This window comes from Neovison vison, chromosome 13 (genome assembly GCF_020171115.1).
Source record: "Neovison vison isolate M4711 chromosome 13, ASM_NN_V1, whole genome shotgun sequence".
NCBI lineage: Eukaryota > Metazoa > Chordata > Mammalia > Carnivora > Mustelidae > Neogale > Neogale vison.
In genome coordinates this window covers 133638876-133653936 of record NC_058103.1, presented here as the reverse complement: position 1 = coordinate 133653936, position 15061 = coordinate 133638876, and the positions used below count along the sequence as shown (strand labels likewise).

The 15061-nt window shown below is 45.8% G+C and overlaps 1 protein-coding gene across 2 annotated transcripts in view; it reads right to left on the bottom strand.

The window, feature by feature from the left end:
- Positions 1–15061, bottom strand: part of PCSK6 (proprotein convertase subtilisin/kexin type 6) — a 189835-nt gene that overhangs the window by 41011 nt on the left and 133763 nt on the right. For both annotated transcript variants that reach the window (XM_044232007.1, XM_044232008.1), the window contains exon 13: positions 14818–14954. In XM_044232007.1, the coding sequence (XP_044087942.1) occupies positions 14818–14954 (137 nt within the window). The remainder of the gene's footprint in view (positions 1–14817; positions 14955–15061) is intronic.

Below are 15061 nucleotides of genomic sequence, written 5' to 3'. Positions count from 1 at the left end.
TGCCCCACTCCAGGCAGCTGGATGCTGGGGAGCCCAGATGCCAAGCCTCCTCTGGAAGTGGAAGGAAAAGCCACAGCATCCCCAAGTCCTACTGGGAAGGACCTGACTCCCTGACTCCCACTGCAGCTTCCACCTGTGGGAACAACTGTGCTCTGGGCCAGCCTTCACCTGGGGGCGCTGAGGAGATAAGCTGGGGGCCAGACCTCTCTACTGGGCAAGAGGCGATGCCCAAGGGCAGAGAGGCTGAGCCATTCTGGAGAAGTACATTAACAGGTCAAGTGTGACGTTTACAGAGCAAAATGCAATCATTACACGTGCTTGGAGGTAGAAAGCATGAACAAGCATGAACAATATTTGAAAAGAAAATTTCCCCTACACTGTCCTCCCATTCAAGGGAGCATAGAACCTTTGTAAGATACAAGATAACAGTAAAAGGGAGACTCGCAGAACTGGGCACACGAGACACACAGATAGGTTCCAAGATGGCTTGCCACCGAGAAATATGTGTTGGTGCTTTTAATATTTCAGGCACTATGGCCGGACACCAATCAAAACTTTTTTTTTTTAAGTAAATATTTTATTTATTTATTTGTCAGAGAAAGAGAGAGCACACGCACAAGCAGGGGGAGCAGCAGGCAGAGGGAGAAGCAGGCTCCCTGCTGAGCAAGGAGCCGGATGCAGGACTCGATCCCAGGACTCTGGGATCATGACCTGAGCTGAAGGCAAATGCTTAACTGACGGACCCACCCAGGCGTCCCTGATCAAAATCTTTAAAAAAAAAAAAAAAAAAAATCCTCTGGAAGTATTTTTCTCATATAAAATATTCCTACATTTGACTATCATCCAAGCTCAAGAAGTACTAATTCTATAGTATTCCTAAGCACTGTAATTGCCATCACACATGTGCAGTAATGGAGGTGGAGAGAAGTTGTGTGACCAAGCCAGCAAGTGTCCTTGTTGGAACTTGGACTACAGCTGCCAGACTCCCTCCTCTGGGCTGACCCCACACAGATCCCAACCCCTGAATCCTGTGCCCTGACCTCAGTTTACATTGCAGCCTGGTCTTCCTCCTGTCACCCACCAGGTCACGGGCAAGTCAACTGGACTGTGGGTTTGGGCTTGACCTTCACAGCTTGTCTATGCCCCTATAGCATACTCTGCAGGTTTTGGCAAAAGCACTGAACTTCTTTGATCTCACCCTGGCTTCAACTTTCACATTTGTGCTAAGGAGAGAAGCAAAGATGGGATTCACAGAAGCCAGCAGGTGAAGTTGGGTGTAACTGGGCTGGGCTCCAAAGAAAGCCAAGATGTGTGAGAATTTCTTAAATGGCTCTGGCCCCAGGGAACACGCACAAAGGCCACTGAAAAGCCAGTCAGTTTGTGGGGTAAGATCTCCTCACAGCAGCTTCAAAAGCAAGCTGTTGGTTAGCAAGCTTTGGTTTCTTTTGTTGGGGGGAAAAAAACATTGCTTTAAAAAAAAACATTGCTTAAGAAGAAGAAAGAATAGGAATGTACCTGCTGAGTTCAAGGCTTGAAAAGTGTTTTCCATTCAGGCCTTTGACTGGATGGTGATCCTACTTGCCCTCAGCACAGCAGCCCAGGATTCTGCTGTTTCCAGATTCCTGGGTTCTCCAGAAAAGCAGAGCCAGTTTCATTTTCCTCAAAGGCACTGAGACTGGTCTCTGCCAGTGACCTCTGGGCTGGAACTTCCCCAGGGGGGCAAATGGACCACTTCCTAAAGTCTGTGGTTAGAACCCATGCCTATAGGGTTGCCCAAGCCGATGGGGGTCGGGAGGGGAAGCTGAGTTTCCATGACAGCCCTCTGTATGCCAGGTTGGGCTAGAAATGTTCACTGCCATTGGGTGCTCACAACATGCTATGAGAGAATTATTATTACTCACAAGATTCCCCCTACCAGTAGCTGGTGGATCCAGTATCAGGTCCAAGGCCGTATTACTTCAACATTCATGTTCTTTTCAGCAAATCACACTGTGATCCCGAGTGCAGAATACCACGGACATTTGTTTTGCAGTCTCTGGAACTTCTGCTTGTTGGCTTGCTACCACCGATATCTACCCTCCCATGTTCTAATTACAAAGACTGAAAATCTTTTGTTCACTGGTTATTTATATTTTTTCTTCATGAACTGCCTCTTTAGGCTCTTTCCTCATTTTTCTACTGGGGTGCTCTGCACATTTCTTAGTGATTTGTAAGCACTCTTCATATATAAAAGCTATGATAGTATAAAGCTTTGTTTGCTATCATCTAACTATGGGGGTTGAGATGCTAGAGATAAAGAAGGTATCTGCCTCTGCATTTCAATTTTTTGTTTTAATACCAAATATTGTTTTTTAACTCCCTGTCTTGGAAAAGAGACTTTTTAGCATATTGAGAATTCAAACAATAACTGTTGACTGACTGCAACATTTAGGCAGAAAAATGGTTTGACCTGTTAAATAAGCAGTTAAACCAATGGCAATTAGACCTTTACCCTTCTAAGTGGGTCTTGAGAAGAAATAAACCAATGAAATGAGAGCCCCTGATTGTGATGTCTAGTCCTGAGGGAGGGACCAAGGCTCTACTCAGAGATGGGTTGGCTCTGTTGGGAGAACGAGGAGATTGGGATTGGGGGACAGAGAACATTATAAGGCCTGAGCCTTGGTCACACATGGAATACATCTCCCTTAAAGGATACCCATCCCAAAAGATAGTCCATTTTCTACATGATTTCCAATAAGCAGTGGTGTGCTAGAACCAGTTTGCTTGGTGTATTGACTGTTAACATTTTTAGGAACTTCATGAACTGATAAATAAATACAGCCTTAATTAAAAATTAAATGATATAAACTTATACTTAACAAATTATATCGAAAACAAAGGTAGCAGATACTCCAAAATCATCACTTCCTAATCATTTTACTGGATTCTGTCATTATCCATGCTTTGTGGGTTACCTACATTTACTCCATTCATACAGTAGAAATACTATCTACACTTGGCTATTGTGTATCTCTGATGTAGCACTGGTGGCTTGAAATCAGCCCTGGTGGGAGCATTTACACGTGGAAATCAATAAATGCTACAAACAGGGCTTGATCTTCTGTTGATCTTCTAGATTTAAGAAACTGATGAAGGACGAAATATGCATAATGCAGATTAAACTTAAAAGTGCATTTTATCTGTAGCCAGCCATTACCTTGGCAACGGCTTTAAAAAATTGAGGCAATATTCTTCCAGTGTTTGAAAACTATCACCCCGTTCAGCAGTGAGGTCTCCCACGTCACTGACAAACATGTTCCAACTTATGCTTATGCCAAAAGACAGCTGTTCATCAACTGCCACCACGGACTGGCTATAGATACAAGAGCTTGGCAAAAATCAATGAATGCATTCTCTCGGCATCAATGGGCTAGGAGTAATTTACAATGTGAAGAGTGTATTTTGTTATTATTTGCGAACTGCATGCTATGCATACTCTGTATCAGCAAAATTTACACCACTGCACACACACATGCATATATACATACCCACACACTTACACAGATACATACTTGCCCCCCGGAGTGCTCATTGTTACCACGCACATAGGGCAATGTTGGTAAAGGGCCCCAAACAACACCCAAATAAACAGCACCTCTTAATACAAGGCAACAGAGCACTCCATTCACCTGCAATTTCTAAATAGGCTAGAGCACACAGCAGGAAACTATGGCCATGGACCCACCAGCTGATTTCATACAATGATGCTGAAACATAGCAAATGCGTTCATTTACATATTTCCTATGGTGGTTTTCATATTACTATTATTTTTAAAAAGATTTTGTTTATTTATTTGACAGAGAGAGACACAGTAAGAGAGGGAACACAAGCAGGGGGAGTGGGAGAGGGAGAAGCAGGCTTCCCACTGAGCAGGGAGCCCAATGCGGAACTTGATCCCAAGACCCTTGGATCACAACCTGAGCCAGAGGCAGACACTTAATGACTGAGCCACCCAAGTGCCTCCTGGTTTTCGTATTATTATGGCAAAGCTGAGCACTTGTCACAGAGACCAAAAAACCTAAAATTATTTACTATTTGGCCCTTTACAGAAAAAGTTAGCAACTGTCAGGCTTGAGTGAAGTGAAAGAGACCATCTGTGGATGACTTGAGTTCAACCAAAATATTTTATAAATATTTTTCTAATTTTAATTTTAGGGTTTTTTGTTTTGTTTTGTTTTGTTTTGCCAAGCAGAAATTTCTAATTTTATGTGTATAAACATACTGAAATCATGCTCTCCTCTCCAAATGGTTAGCCGATTGTGAGAGCTTTTATTCAGCCCCTCATTCTTTTTGCCACCAATTTGAAATGTTATACTTAGTGTTTCTCGATGGGTCTACTTGTGGACTCTCTTTTCTGTTCCCCCTGACTCTTCCATCTACACCAGCACTAGGGTCATACTGTTTTCATTATTTTATTTTTTTTTAAGATTTTATTTATTTATTTGACACAGACAGAGATCACCAGTAGGCAGAGAGGCAGGCAGAGTGGGAGAAGCAGACTCCCTGTCTGACACGGGGCTCAGGGCTCAATCCCAGGACCCTGAGACCATGACCTGAGCTGAAACCAAGAGTCAGATGCTTAACCGACTGAGCCACATGGGTGCCCTGCGAGTCAGAAGCTACGTGTGGATTTCGGACTGTACCATAGCTTGGCACCCCAAACCCCTGTGATGTTCCAGGGTCAACTGAATGTTTGAATACCTGCAGCTAATTTTGGGGAAGTTCTCTTCTTATTCTCTGTGCTCATTCTTCCAGATGAGTTTTATAGTCATTCAGTTAAGTTCCTCCCACCCCCTTAATTTCATGGTGATATTGACTGAGATTATCTTTAAATGGTAGACTTGTGGGGCACTTGGGTGGCTCAGTAGGTGAAGCAGCTGCCTTCGGCTCAGGTCACGATCTCAGGGTCCTGGGATTGAGCTCTGTGCTGGGCTCTCTGCTCAGCCGGCAGTTAGCTTCTCCCTCTCCATCTCTGCTCTCTCTCTCTCTCTCATTCTCTTGCTCTTGTTCTATCTCAAGTAACTAAATAAAATCTTTAAAAATAATAAATGGTAGACTTGTGAAAAACGACTATCTCAATGATATTGAAGTCTGAAACACCGTCAGAGGAAAACTCTTTAAAAATCAATAACCATCTATTCTAAGTGCCTATTGAGTTTCAAGTGCTCTGGTGGGTCAAAATAAATAAATAAATAAAGGGCTGTGCCCACACCCATGCTCACTCGACTCTCAGTCCAGGTGAAGCAGCCTCTTGGGAGAAACACTTTCTAGAAGTCATGACCATAGCACACAGCAGATGCTCCTGGTACAAGGCAACTGTTAGACTCCAATATTTGATCTGATCTTTATCTTATAATTAGGACACTTAAAATAAAAAAAAACCAGGGGCGCCCGGGTGGCTCAGCAATTAAGCATCTGCCTTTGGCTTGGGTCATGATCCCAAGGTCTCTGGGATCGAGCCCTGCATCGGGCTCCCTGCTCAGCGGAAAGCCTGCTTCTTCCTCTCCCACTCTCCCTGCTTGTGCTCCCTCTCTCGCTGTGTCTCTCTCTGTCAAATAAATAAATACTTAATTAAAAAAATAAAAATAAAAAAATAAAAAAACCAACCGAAAATATCCTAACGCCCAGATAGAGGAAAACCACTGGCCACAGGGCTAAAAAGAGAAACATCAACTAAAGGCTGCCTGCGGTCACCGAGTCCAGGCTCTGCCCTTGCGGCTGCCTGAGCTCGGTCAAGGTCACTGGTGTAGCTTGGCACTAGCTTCCTCTCCCACAAAATGAGGATCAAAATGCTCACAATAAGATTGCCACGAGGAGTCATGTTAAGAATAAAATATCCAGCACTTGACCCAGACTTCTAAATTTAACCCTTCCAACAGCCTTATGCAGAACAGGAACCGGGATTCAGAGAATGGCAATGACCTGTCTGGGCCCATGGCTGGCAAGTGGCAGAATATGGACTTGAGGAACACGCTGGCTCCAGAGTCGAACCTCTGCAGTACACAGGTTCTTTAAAAACATGCAAATACAGGGGTGCCTGGGTGGTTCAGGGTGTTAAGCCTCGGCCTTCGGCTCAAGTCATGATCCCAGGGTCCTGGGATTGAGCCCAGCACTGGGCTCTCTGCTCAGCGGGGAGCCTGCTTCCCCCTCTCTCTCTGCCTGCCTCTCTGCCTACTTGTGATCTCTGTCTAATAAATAAAAAACAAAACAACAACAAAAAAATAAAACAAGCAAATATACAGACACACACACACACTCATACATATAGAAGTACCCACCCACACCCCACACAAAATACATACATTCATGCACACATACGTATCCATCTGCAAGTACACATACATATACACACGATACCCGCACCAATCCCTGTACACACACACACACACACACAGTTTGATGGCCCGCCTTATTCCTAGATGGATTTCAGGGTAAAGAAAATCCAAATCTAGTCCAAAGAAGCTAACTCTCCCATGGTGTACTGAACCTCTGTTCCTCACACACATATGGGGGAATTAAGGTGTATTTGCTCCTAGGCAACTTTATCCTTGTTATCTTATTTAACTGTGCAAGCTGAATCTCTAGGATAGTCTTTCATGCTTGATCTCTGGGGAAGAAATGTTCCCCCAAGGTGTATTTTTTCCCCCAGTTTCATGATGGAAATTTTCAAATAAAGACCAAATGGAGAAAACAATACAGTGAGTTCCCATGTCCCCATCACCCAGTGCCAACAATCCCCAGTGTTCTGCCCGTTTTTCTCCATCTATCTCCTCCTCACTCCTCCCACCCCACATCCCCAGAAGTATTTCTTTTTTATTTAAACATTTTTTGTTTAGGTAAGCTCTAACTTCTCCTCCACCCCCAGTGTGGGGCTTGACCCCGAGATCAAGAGTCACATGCCCTACTGACTGAGCTAGCCAGGCGTCACTTCCCTGAAGTATTTTAAAGCAAATCCTAGGGATGCCTGGGTGACTCAGTCGGTTAAGCATCTGCCTTCGGTGTCCAGGGATGGAGTCCCGCATGGGGCTCTCTGCTCAGTGGGGAGTCTGCTTCTCCCTCTCCCTCTGCCTCTGCCCTCTGCTCCTTTTCTCTTTCTTTCTCACTCTCACTCTCAAATAAATAAATAAAATCTTTTTAAAAAATTAAAGCAAATCCTAGATCGCCCTAATACTTCACTGGTAAATACTATTGTATGTATCACTAGTGATAAGAACTTTCTTTTTCATTAACCTTAATTCCTTATCATCATCTACGACTACAAGTTGCTCTGATTTTTACACTGACTTTTAGCCATGAGATCAAATGACACTAGTACCTGATGGGCAATACCGAAGCATTATCATCCCTTTCCCCTCTTTGATACATTTCATGGCTCCCCTAGATCAGTGGGAATCCGGAAATCCTGGTGGAACCGAGAGAAACCTGGCCCATGTGGGTTGCCGCTCTTTTGGAATCAAAGGCAAGACTGGTGACGGGGGAGGGGCGGAGAAATTTCAATCACAGAAAGAAAAGTGAATTTCTCTGCATTCAAGAGAAATCACATAGAACTTTTAAACGTGCCATCAATTGTCTGAGACAGTCTATTTATGACTCTGTGAATACCAACTTCGTGAAACTGAAGCTCATCAGAGCCATGGGCTGAGATACATGGTGTCGATTACAGAAGGAGGTTGGAAAGCATATCTGATGATATTTTCCATTTCGAGTCGATGCCTCACGGCTCCCCTCATCGGGGAAGAGGGTGGGAGGTAGGTGCTGGAGCTCTTCAGGTGGTTGTGAAGGAAGCGTGCATCCAGGACATCCCTGGAGAAGCTCTCCGTGCAGGGCACGGAGCTGAGCCCTCAGGGATAAGTGGGGTGCAGAGAAGAAGAACGAAGAAGCTTCCACCTGCACCTGCCCAGTGGAACTGGCGTGTGGTCCGTATGCAGTATAAGTAAGTGGATGCTGAATGAACGAGAGAAGGACCATGCAAAGACACCTTGGTGCTGCTCAAAGCCAAAGTCACTGAGCAGGGCAGGACCCACAGCGTCACGTGCATCGAGGTCACAAGCCCCAGATCACAAGGAGGTCCTGGGGGCTTCCCTGTGACCCAGGGGGCTACGCAGGATGCCCACCTGGGCAGGAGGCCTGGCCTGAGTGTGCTTTGCCTTGTGCCCCAGGTGTGACCACCAGTGTGGGCTCTGAGGTAAGGAGGGCAGGGTGGCGGGGGGCGATCCTAAGCTACCTGGCCTGGGTTGTTTCCTTCTACACAAATCCTTAGCCAAGCCTGTCCATCCTCATTTATAGGAGAGAAGGTGCAGTACCAAGACCAGGTATCATTATGGACTGAAGGCTTGAATTCCCCCAAATTCATATATATATATATATGTGTGTGTGTGTGTGTGTGTGTGTATATATATATATATATATATATACACATATCTGTATCTGTATCTGTATCAAAATAAGTAGATAAAATCTTTAAGTATATGTATATATATATATACATATACACAAGATTTTATCTACTTATTTTGTTAAGATTTTATTTATTTGAGAGGGAGAGAGAAATGGAGAGCAGAGAGTGAGAAGGAGAAGCAGATGCCCCACTGAGCAGAGTCTGATGTGGGACTTGATCCCAGACCCTGGAATCATGACCCGAGCTGAAGGCAGATGCTTAACGCAGCTCCCGCTTTCCTCTTCCACCCCACTTCACATGTTGAAACCTGCCTCCAGTGGGATGGCATTAGGTGGTGGGGCCTCAGGAAGGAGGGTGAAGCCCGCATAAATGGGGTCAGTGTCTTACTAAAGTGACCCTAGAAAGTTAGTTGGCTGAGCTTCAGCCATGCAAGGAGACAAGGTGAAGGTGACCACCAGTGATGGGGAAGACTGCCCTCCTGGGAACCCGCCCCCACTAGCATCCTGATCTCAGACTCACCTGATCTCAGCCCTCCTGGGAACCCGCCCCCACCGGCATCCTGATCTCAGACTCACCAGCCTCCAGAACGGTGAGAAATGAATTTATCCTATTGAGCGCTACCTAGTCACCAGCACTTGGGTACAGCAGCCTGAATGGATGAATACATCAGAGATTTGGAAGAAGCAGAGGCAGGAGGATCTGACAGATCCAGACCAGCAGCAGGGGACTGAGGCCCACGGTTTCCCTGAGCACTGAAACTGACACATTTCCCAGAGGATTGAAACTTCCTGTGTTCAGAAACGCCCAGACTTCAAATGTTGAGCACTCTAGATGGGCACCTTCTGAAATGCAGCCGTACTCCTCCAGAAGATGTTCCACAAGGTGGGATCTTTGCTCTGGTCCCACTGTCCCCGGCTCCCTGGCCCAGGCCTCACAGGCCCTGGGTGGCCAACTGGGGTGGTCTGCAAAGCGCTCGCTAGCCCACCCTAGACTCGGAGCTCCTTGTGGAGCTCACCCTCCTACCCCCGGGCCCACGCCTGCTTCCCACTGAGGGGCAAGGTCCCAGGGTGCCCACATCCAGCACTTAGCAAAGTTCAATAAAGGTGTGCTGAACGCACGAATGAATGAAAAGCCACTTGTAAACTCAATGCAGCTTTGAATCAGGACGTGCGCACTCCTTTCCACTCCTTGCCTGTCCCCTGGAGGAGAGTGATCCTGGGAGCAGACACACCCTTCCCTTGGCCCCGGAACTGAAGAGGAACGGGAATGACTAATCTGCTACCTGGTTTTTGAAGAATAGCTTTAAAACGAACGCCATAAATCGGGTTCAATCGGACAAGGGGGTGAGGACTGCTTGAGCTAGCATACTTTGGAGACTCAGTTACTTAATAAGCCCTTGTCTTAACTGAGATTTTACAGTACTATTCCAGAGCCTTGCACTAGTTGGTTCATTGGTTTAAGCAATTAAATGAGTTGCAGAGATTTGAAGGATATTGAAATGAACCACAAAGGAAGCACCCTTTGCCCCCAAAACAGCATCTCAGCAGCAGTGTAAAGAAAAGAGAACAGGACTGCTCTCTCTGGCCAGATTGTCTTTGTATTTGCTGCATTATTCTTGGCACTGAGGTTGACAGCCACCCTGACTCAACAACCAGGGAGGGAAAGACATGTGCTTTGGGGTTGCTCATGCCCTGGGCCCCGACGACACCGACAGGCAGTTCTCAGGCCTGCTTTTCTGCTGGGCCCCAGAATGCTGGAGTCAGTAGGAAACCTTGCCCAAATGATGTTGCCTTCTTGGCTGAGGTCCCCAAAAGAGACCAGGTCAGTCTTGACCTGAACATGTCATCGCTGGACATATCCCTGCTTTGAAAGGCAGACTGGTTGAAAGCTCATTCTCCCTCTTTTTTTTTTTTTCCCCCTCCCTCCCTCCACCCTGGAGAGATGCTGCTGGAACCAAGACCAAGCCCCCTCTTGCAAAGGGAGGAGCACTAATGCCTGGGAGTGCTGAACGGGTCGCCCAGAGGGAGGCACCCATCCTGCTCCTGCACAGAAAGAAGGGCTTGGATTAAGCAGCAATGGTGAGGCCGCTTGCCAGCACTTGTTTCTGGAAAGGCCAGCTCAGGAGTGGCACCTCCCTAAGGAGTAAATCTTGTGCAAATGAACCGCTTGCAGGAACAGCTGCAGGAATGTGCAAACTGTGTGACAGTGTGTCCCTGTCCCCCAAATTCAAATAAGCCATGGAAGGCCAGAGCTAGAAGATTTGTCACAGGTAACCACCCCCCCCACCCCACCCCCCGCCAAACTGAGCTCCTGATCTCCTCTCCAACGTCCCCAACCCCTCAATGTCGCACATCTGGGAACCTGTGAAGTCCGTTCTTGCACTGCACGGAACAAAACTTCTGGAGTCCTCGATGGCCCGTCTTTTCTCTCAGAGCCCACATGGGATCTGTCAGCACGTCCTCTCAACACAACTTTTAGAATCTGACTGTTTCGAATATCTCTACCGCTCCCACCCTGGTCTGAGTCACCTTTTCTACTATTGTGACGATGACCTCTCTTCTGGTCTCCCTGCCTCCTTGCCTCTGCCCCCCTCCGACCACACTTGAGGGTAGTCTGACCCAGCTATCAGAGAGATCCTAGGAACAAAACTTCAGATCATCTCTCTCCTCTGCTTAAAATCCCCCAGTGGCTTCCCCTCAATCCTTGTGATGGCCTACAAAGCCTGGTGCCATCTCGTCTGGCAAGACCCAGGGTACCACTCAACACACCCCATCAGCACCTGCATGCTGATCCAGCCACCCATAGGCAGGGCTGGCACAGGGACGTCTGGGATCTCCTGGGTGCCTGTGATCTCGCCACCTACCCAACCCCTGCAGGAGGAGGAGGACAGGGGTAACCTCGGGCCAGCAAGACCCCCTCCAGGATGTGGATGAGCCACACAGGTCACAGCTGCAGAGACAGGCACTTCCTCTGTTAGATTTCAGAGAGCATGTCGCTCTGCTCTGTTTCCCAGCCGAGGGCACGGAGGCCTAGAGCGTGACCCTGACTTGCAAAGTTCTTAGAAGTATAAAGAAACATCTACCAGAATCACAGCTGTGTGCCTGCTTTTTGCCACTACAGACACGGGCCTCAAACAGACAGACTGTGCCGACGAACATACAGCCCCACAGTACCCCGGTCAGTGTCAGTGCGGCTGCCAGCTTCCGCCGTGCTGACCTCCCAGGCATGAGGCAGCGCTGACGGACACTGGACGTCCACCTGGTGCCCGTGGCAGGGAATGCTTGAGGACGCAGGTGGTAGGAGACATGGGTCCTTAACTTTTAACAGCAGGCCAGGGCACTTTGGGGCTTTTAAAAGGAATACGGGAGCTTCTACTTTAAAATATGTTTCAAGTGATTTAAAATTTTGCTTTTTTGTCTTTTTAGACTTCGTTACCATAATGTCTTTTTAAGATGGTCATTTATTATCCTAAAGGCAAAAGAATGATTTTGAGGAGCAGGGGCAGGGAAACCTTATAGATGACTTGATCATTTAAAGTCGATTTTCTTTTTCTTTTTTTTTGTTTTAAAGATTTTATTTATTATTTATTTGACAGAGAGATCACCAGTAGGCAGAGAGGCAGGCAGAGACAGAGAGAGAGAGAGAGAGAGAGAGACAAAGAAGCAGGCTCCTTGCTGAGCAGAGAGCCCGATGCGGGGCTCTATCCCAGGACTCTGAGAGCAGGTCCTGAGCCGAAGGCAGAGGCTTAACCCACTGAGCCACCCAGGTGCCCCTAAACTCAATTTTCTACATAAGGCAAGTCAATGCTCTTTTCTTCTCCCTGGTTTAAAAAAAAAAAAAAATCCCCCCCAAATGGTGCTTCATGAAAAATTCAGAAAAGGAGCAGGGCAGGGGAAGGTTTGAGGGTGATCAAGAAGCAGGCCCCTGGGGACAAAAGAAAAATGAAAGCGAAGCTCTGGGAAAGGTCTCCACAGATAAGTGCCTGCCGGGAACATATCTCCGCCCTTCTCTATGAGTCTGAATCCAACAGAGAGAGATATGAAGACGTCAGGGACCGCTATCGGTGACCATAGCAGAAGACGTAATGATTATACTAATTTCCTCTCCTGGTATAGCCCCATCACCTCCGTCAGTGCCTGGCCCAAAGCAGGAATTCAATAAAGATCACTTCAAGGTATGGTATGGTTATGAACCAAAAAGAGAGTGATGAAAGGCTATCTTCCCAGAGTGGGGGGGAAATCTGAAAGCAAAATTAAGAAAACCCTTCTGTTTACAACAGCATCAGAAATAACAAAATACTTAGGAACAAATGTCACCCAGGAAGTACTAGATGTGTGGACTGAAAACCACAAAACAATGCTGAAAGAAATGAAAGAGATCAAAATAAAGGAAAAGACATTTGTATCCATGGATTGAAAAACTCAATATCGTTCACATGGCAATATTCCCCAAATTGAACTAGATTCAGTGAAATCTTTATCACAATTCCAACTAATTCTCCGTCCCCCCCTGAAATTGACAAGAGGACCCTGTGATTTGTATGGAATTGCAAGGGACCCAGAATGGCCAAAACAATCCCAAAACAGATGAGCAAAGCTGGAGAACTAATAGTTCCCCATTTTGAAACTTGCTACCAAAACTATGGTAATCAAAACAGAGTGGTATTGCCCTAGGCACAGGTGAACAGACCAGTGGAAGAGACCCAAGATTCCAAAAATAAACTCCATACATCTATGGCCAATCAATTTTCAATAAGTATACCAAAGTCATCCAGTGGAGGATGGAACAGCTTTTTAAATGGTGCTAAGACAACTGGATAGTCATACACAAAAGAATGAATCCGCACCTTCAGCTTGCACTACATGGAAAATTAATTCAAGGGGCACGCCTGGGTGGCTCAGTTGGTTGAGCAATTGCTTCGGTTCAGATCATGATCCTGGAGTCCCAGGATCGAGTCCCGCATTGGGCTCTCTGCTCAGCAGGGAGTCTGCTTCTCCCTCTGACCTTCTCCCTTCTCATGTTCTCTCTCTCTCTCTCTCTCTTTCTCTCTCACATAAGTAAGAATCTTTAAAAAAAAAAAAGAAATTGTTAGAAAATTAATTCAACATGGATCAAAGTCCTAAATGTAAGACTATAAACTATAGTTTATAGTTAAAACTATAAAACTCTTTGAAGAATACAGACTTCAATCTTGACCTTAGATCAGGCGATAGTTTCTTAAATACGAGACTAAAAGCACAAGCTATAAAGAAAAAAATAAACTGAATCTCATCAAAATTGAAAACTTGGGGATGCTTCAAAGGGCGCAACCAAGAAAGTGAAAGAATGACCCAAAGAATGGGAGAGAAAATTTGCAAATCAGGTATCTGGTCAGGATCTAGTATCCAAAATATTCAAAGAACCCTTACAACGCACAAATAAAAGATAAACAATCCGGTTTTTAAATCAGGCAAAAGACCTGAATAGACATTTTTCCAAAGAAGATGTAAAAATGTCCAATAAGCCTACAAAAAGATGCTTAGCATTTTTAGTCATTAGGGAAATTAGTACAAATCAAAACCACAATGAGATATACTTCACACTCACTAGGATGGTTATAATGAGAAGAAAATGAAAATAATAAAACAAATGTTGATGACGATGGAGAGAAACTAAGATCTGCATATGGTGCTGGTAGGAAGGCAAATGCTACAGCCACCATGGAGAACAGTTTGACGGTCCTTCAACCAATCCGACATAGCACTGATATACAACCCGGCCATTCCCTTCATAAGTACACAACCAAGAGAACTGAACATGTACGCCCACATAAAAACTTACATGAGGATGTTCAAGACAGCGTGATTCACAACAGCCATTAAGTAGAAACAACTCAACTGTCCATCAACTCATCAAATGATAAACCAAGTGTTATATATAAAATCATATGCATATACTTAAATTGCATTTAGCTGGGGAAGGGAATGGAGTATGGATACATACAGATGAGTCTTGAAACCATTATGTTAACTGGAAGATCCAGTGGCGATAGGTGACATATTGTGTGATTCCGTTTACGTGAAATTGCCAGAAGAGGCAAATCCATAGAGACCGAAAGTTGATTAGGGGTTGCTGGGGGCTGGGAGAATGGGGAGTATCTGATTCATGGATATAGAGCACCCCTTTGGAGTGATGACAAAATTCTGGATTTAGGTAAGTGGTGACTACTGCCCAACTCTGTGCATGTTCTGAAGACCATTCAGTTACATGCTTTAAAAACCATTTCCATGGTGAATTATACCTCCATAAAAGAGATTACCAGAGACGCTACAGTTAAATCAAAGTCTGGAGCTAGGGCTGAGATACAAAGTGGTGTGTGAAATTCTCGAGAGCCACTGACCTTGCTTCTCCGGGTTGCGGACCTGGGACGGCATGTCTTGGATTTCCAAGGTCCATTCCCCCTCAGCCTTCTCTCCCCAGCAGTGCACGGTCATGAATTCCCAGTTGGTGAACCCTTCGTTGGAATGATCCAGCAATCTGCAATCAGAGACTTGGGGTGAGAACACAAAAGAGTCGGGAAAGGAGTGGTGAGTAGGGGGCCGGGCCCAAGGGGGGGCTGTCTTCTGGCTTGGAATTACTCCTTA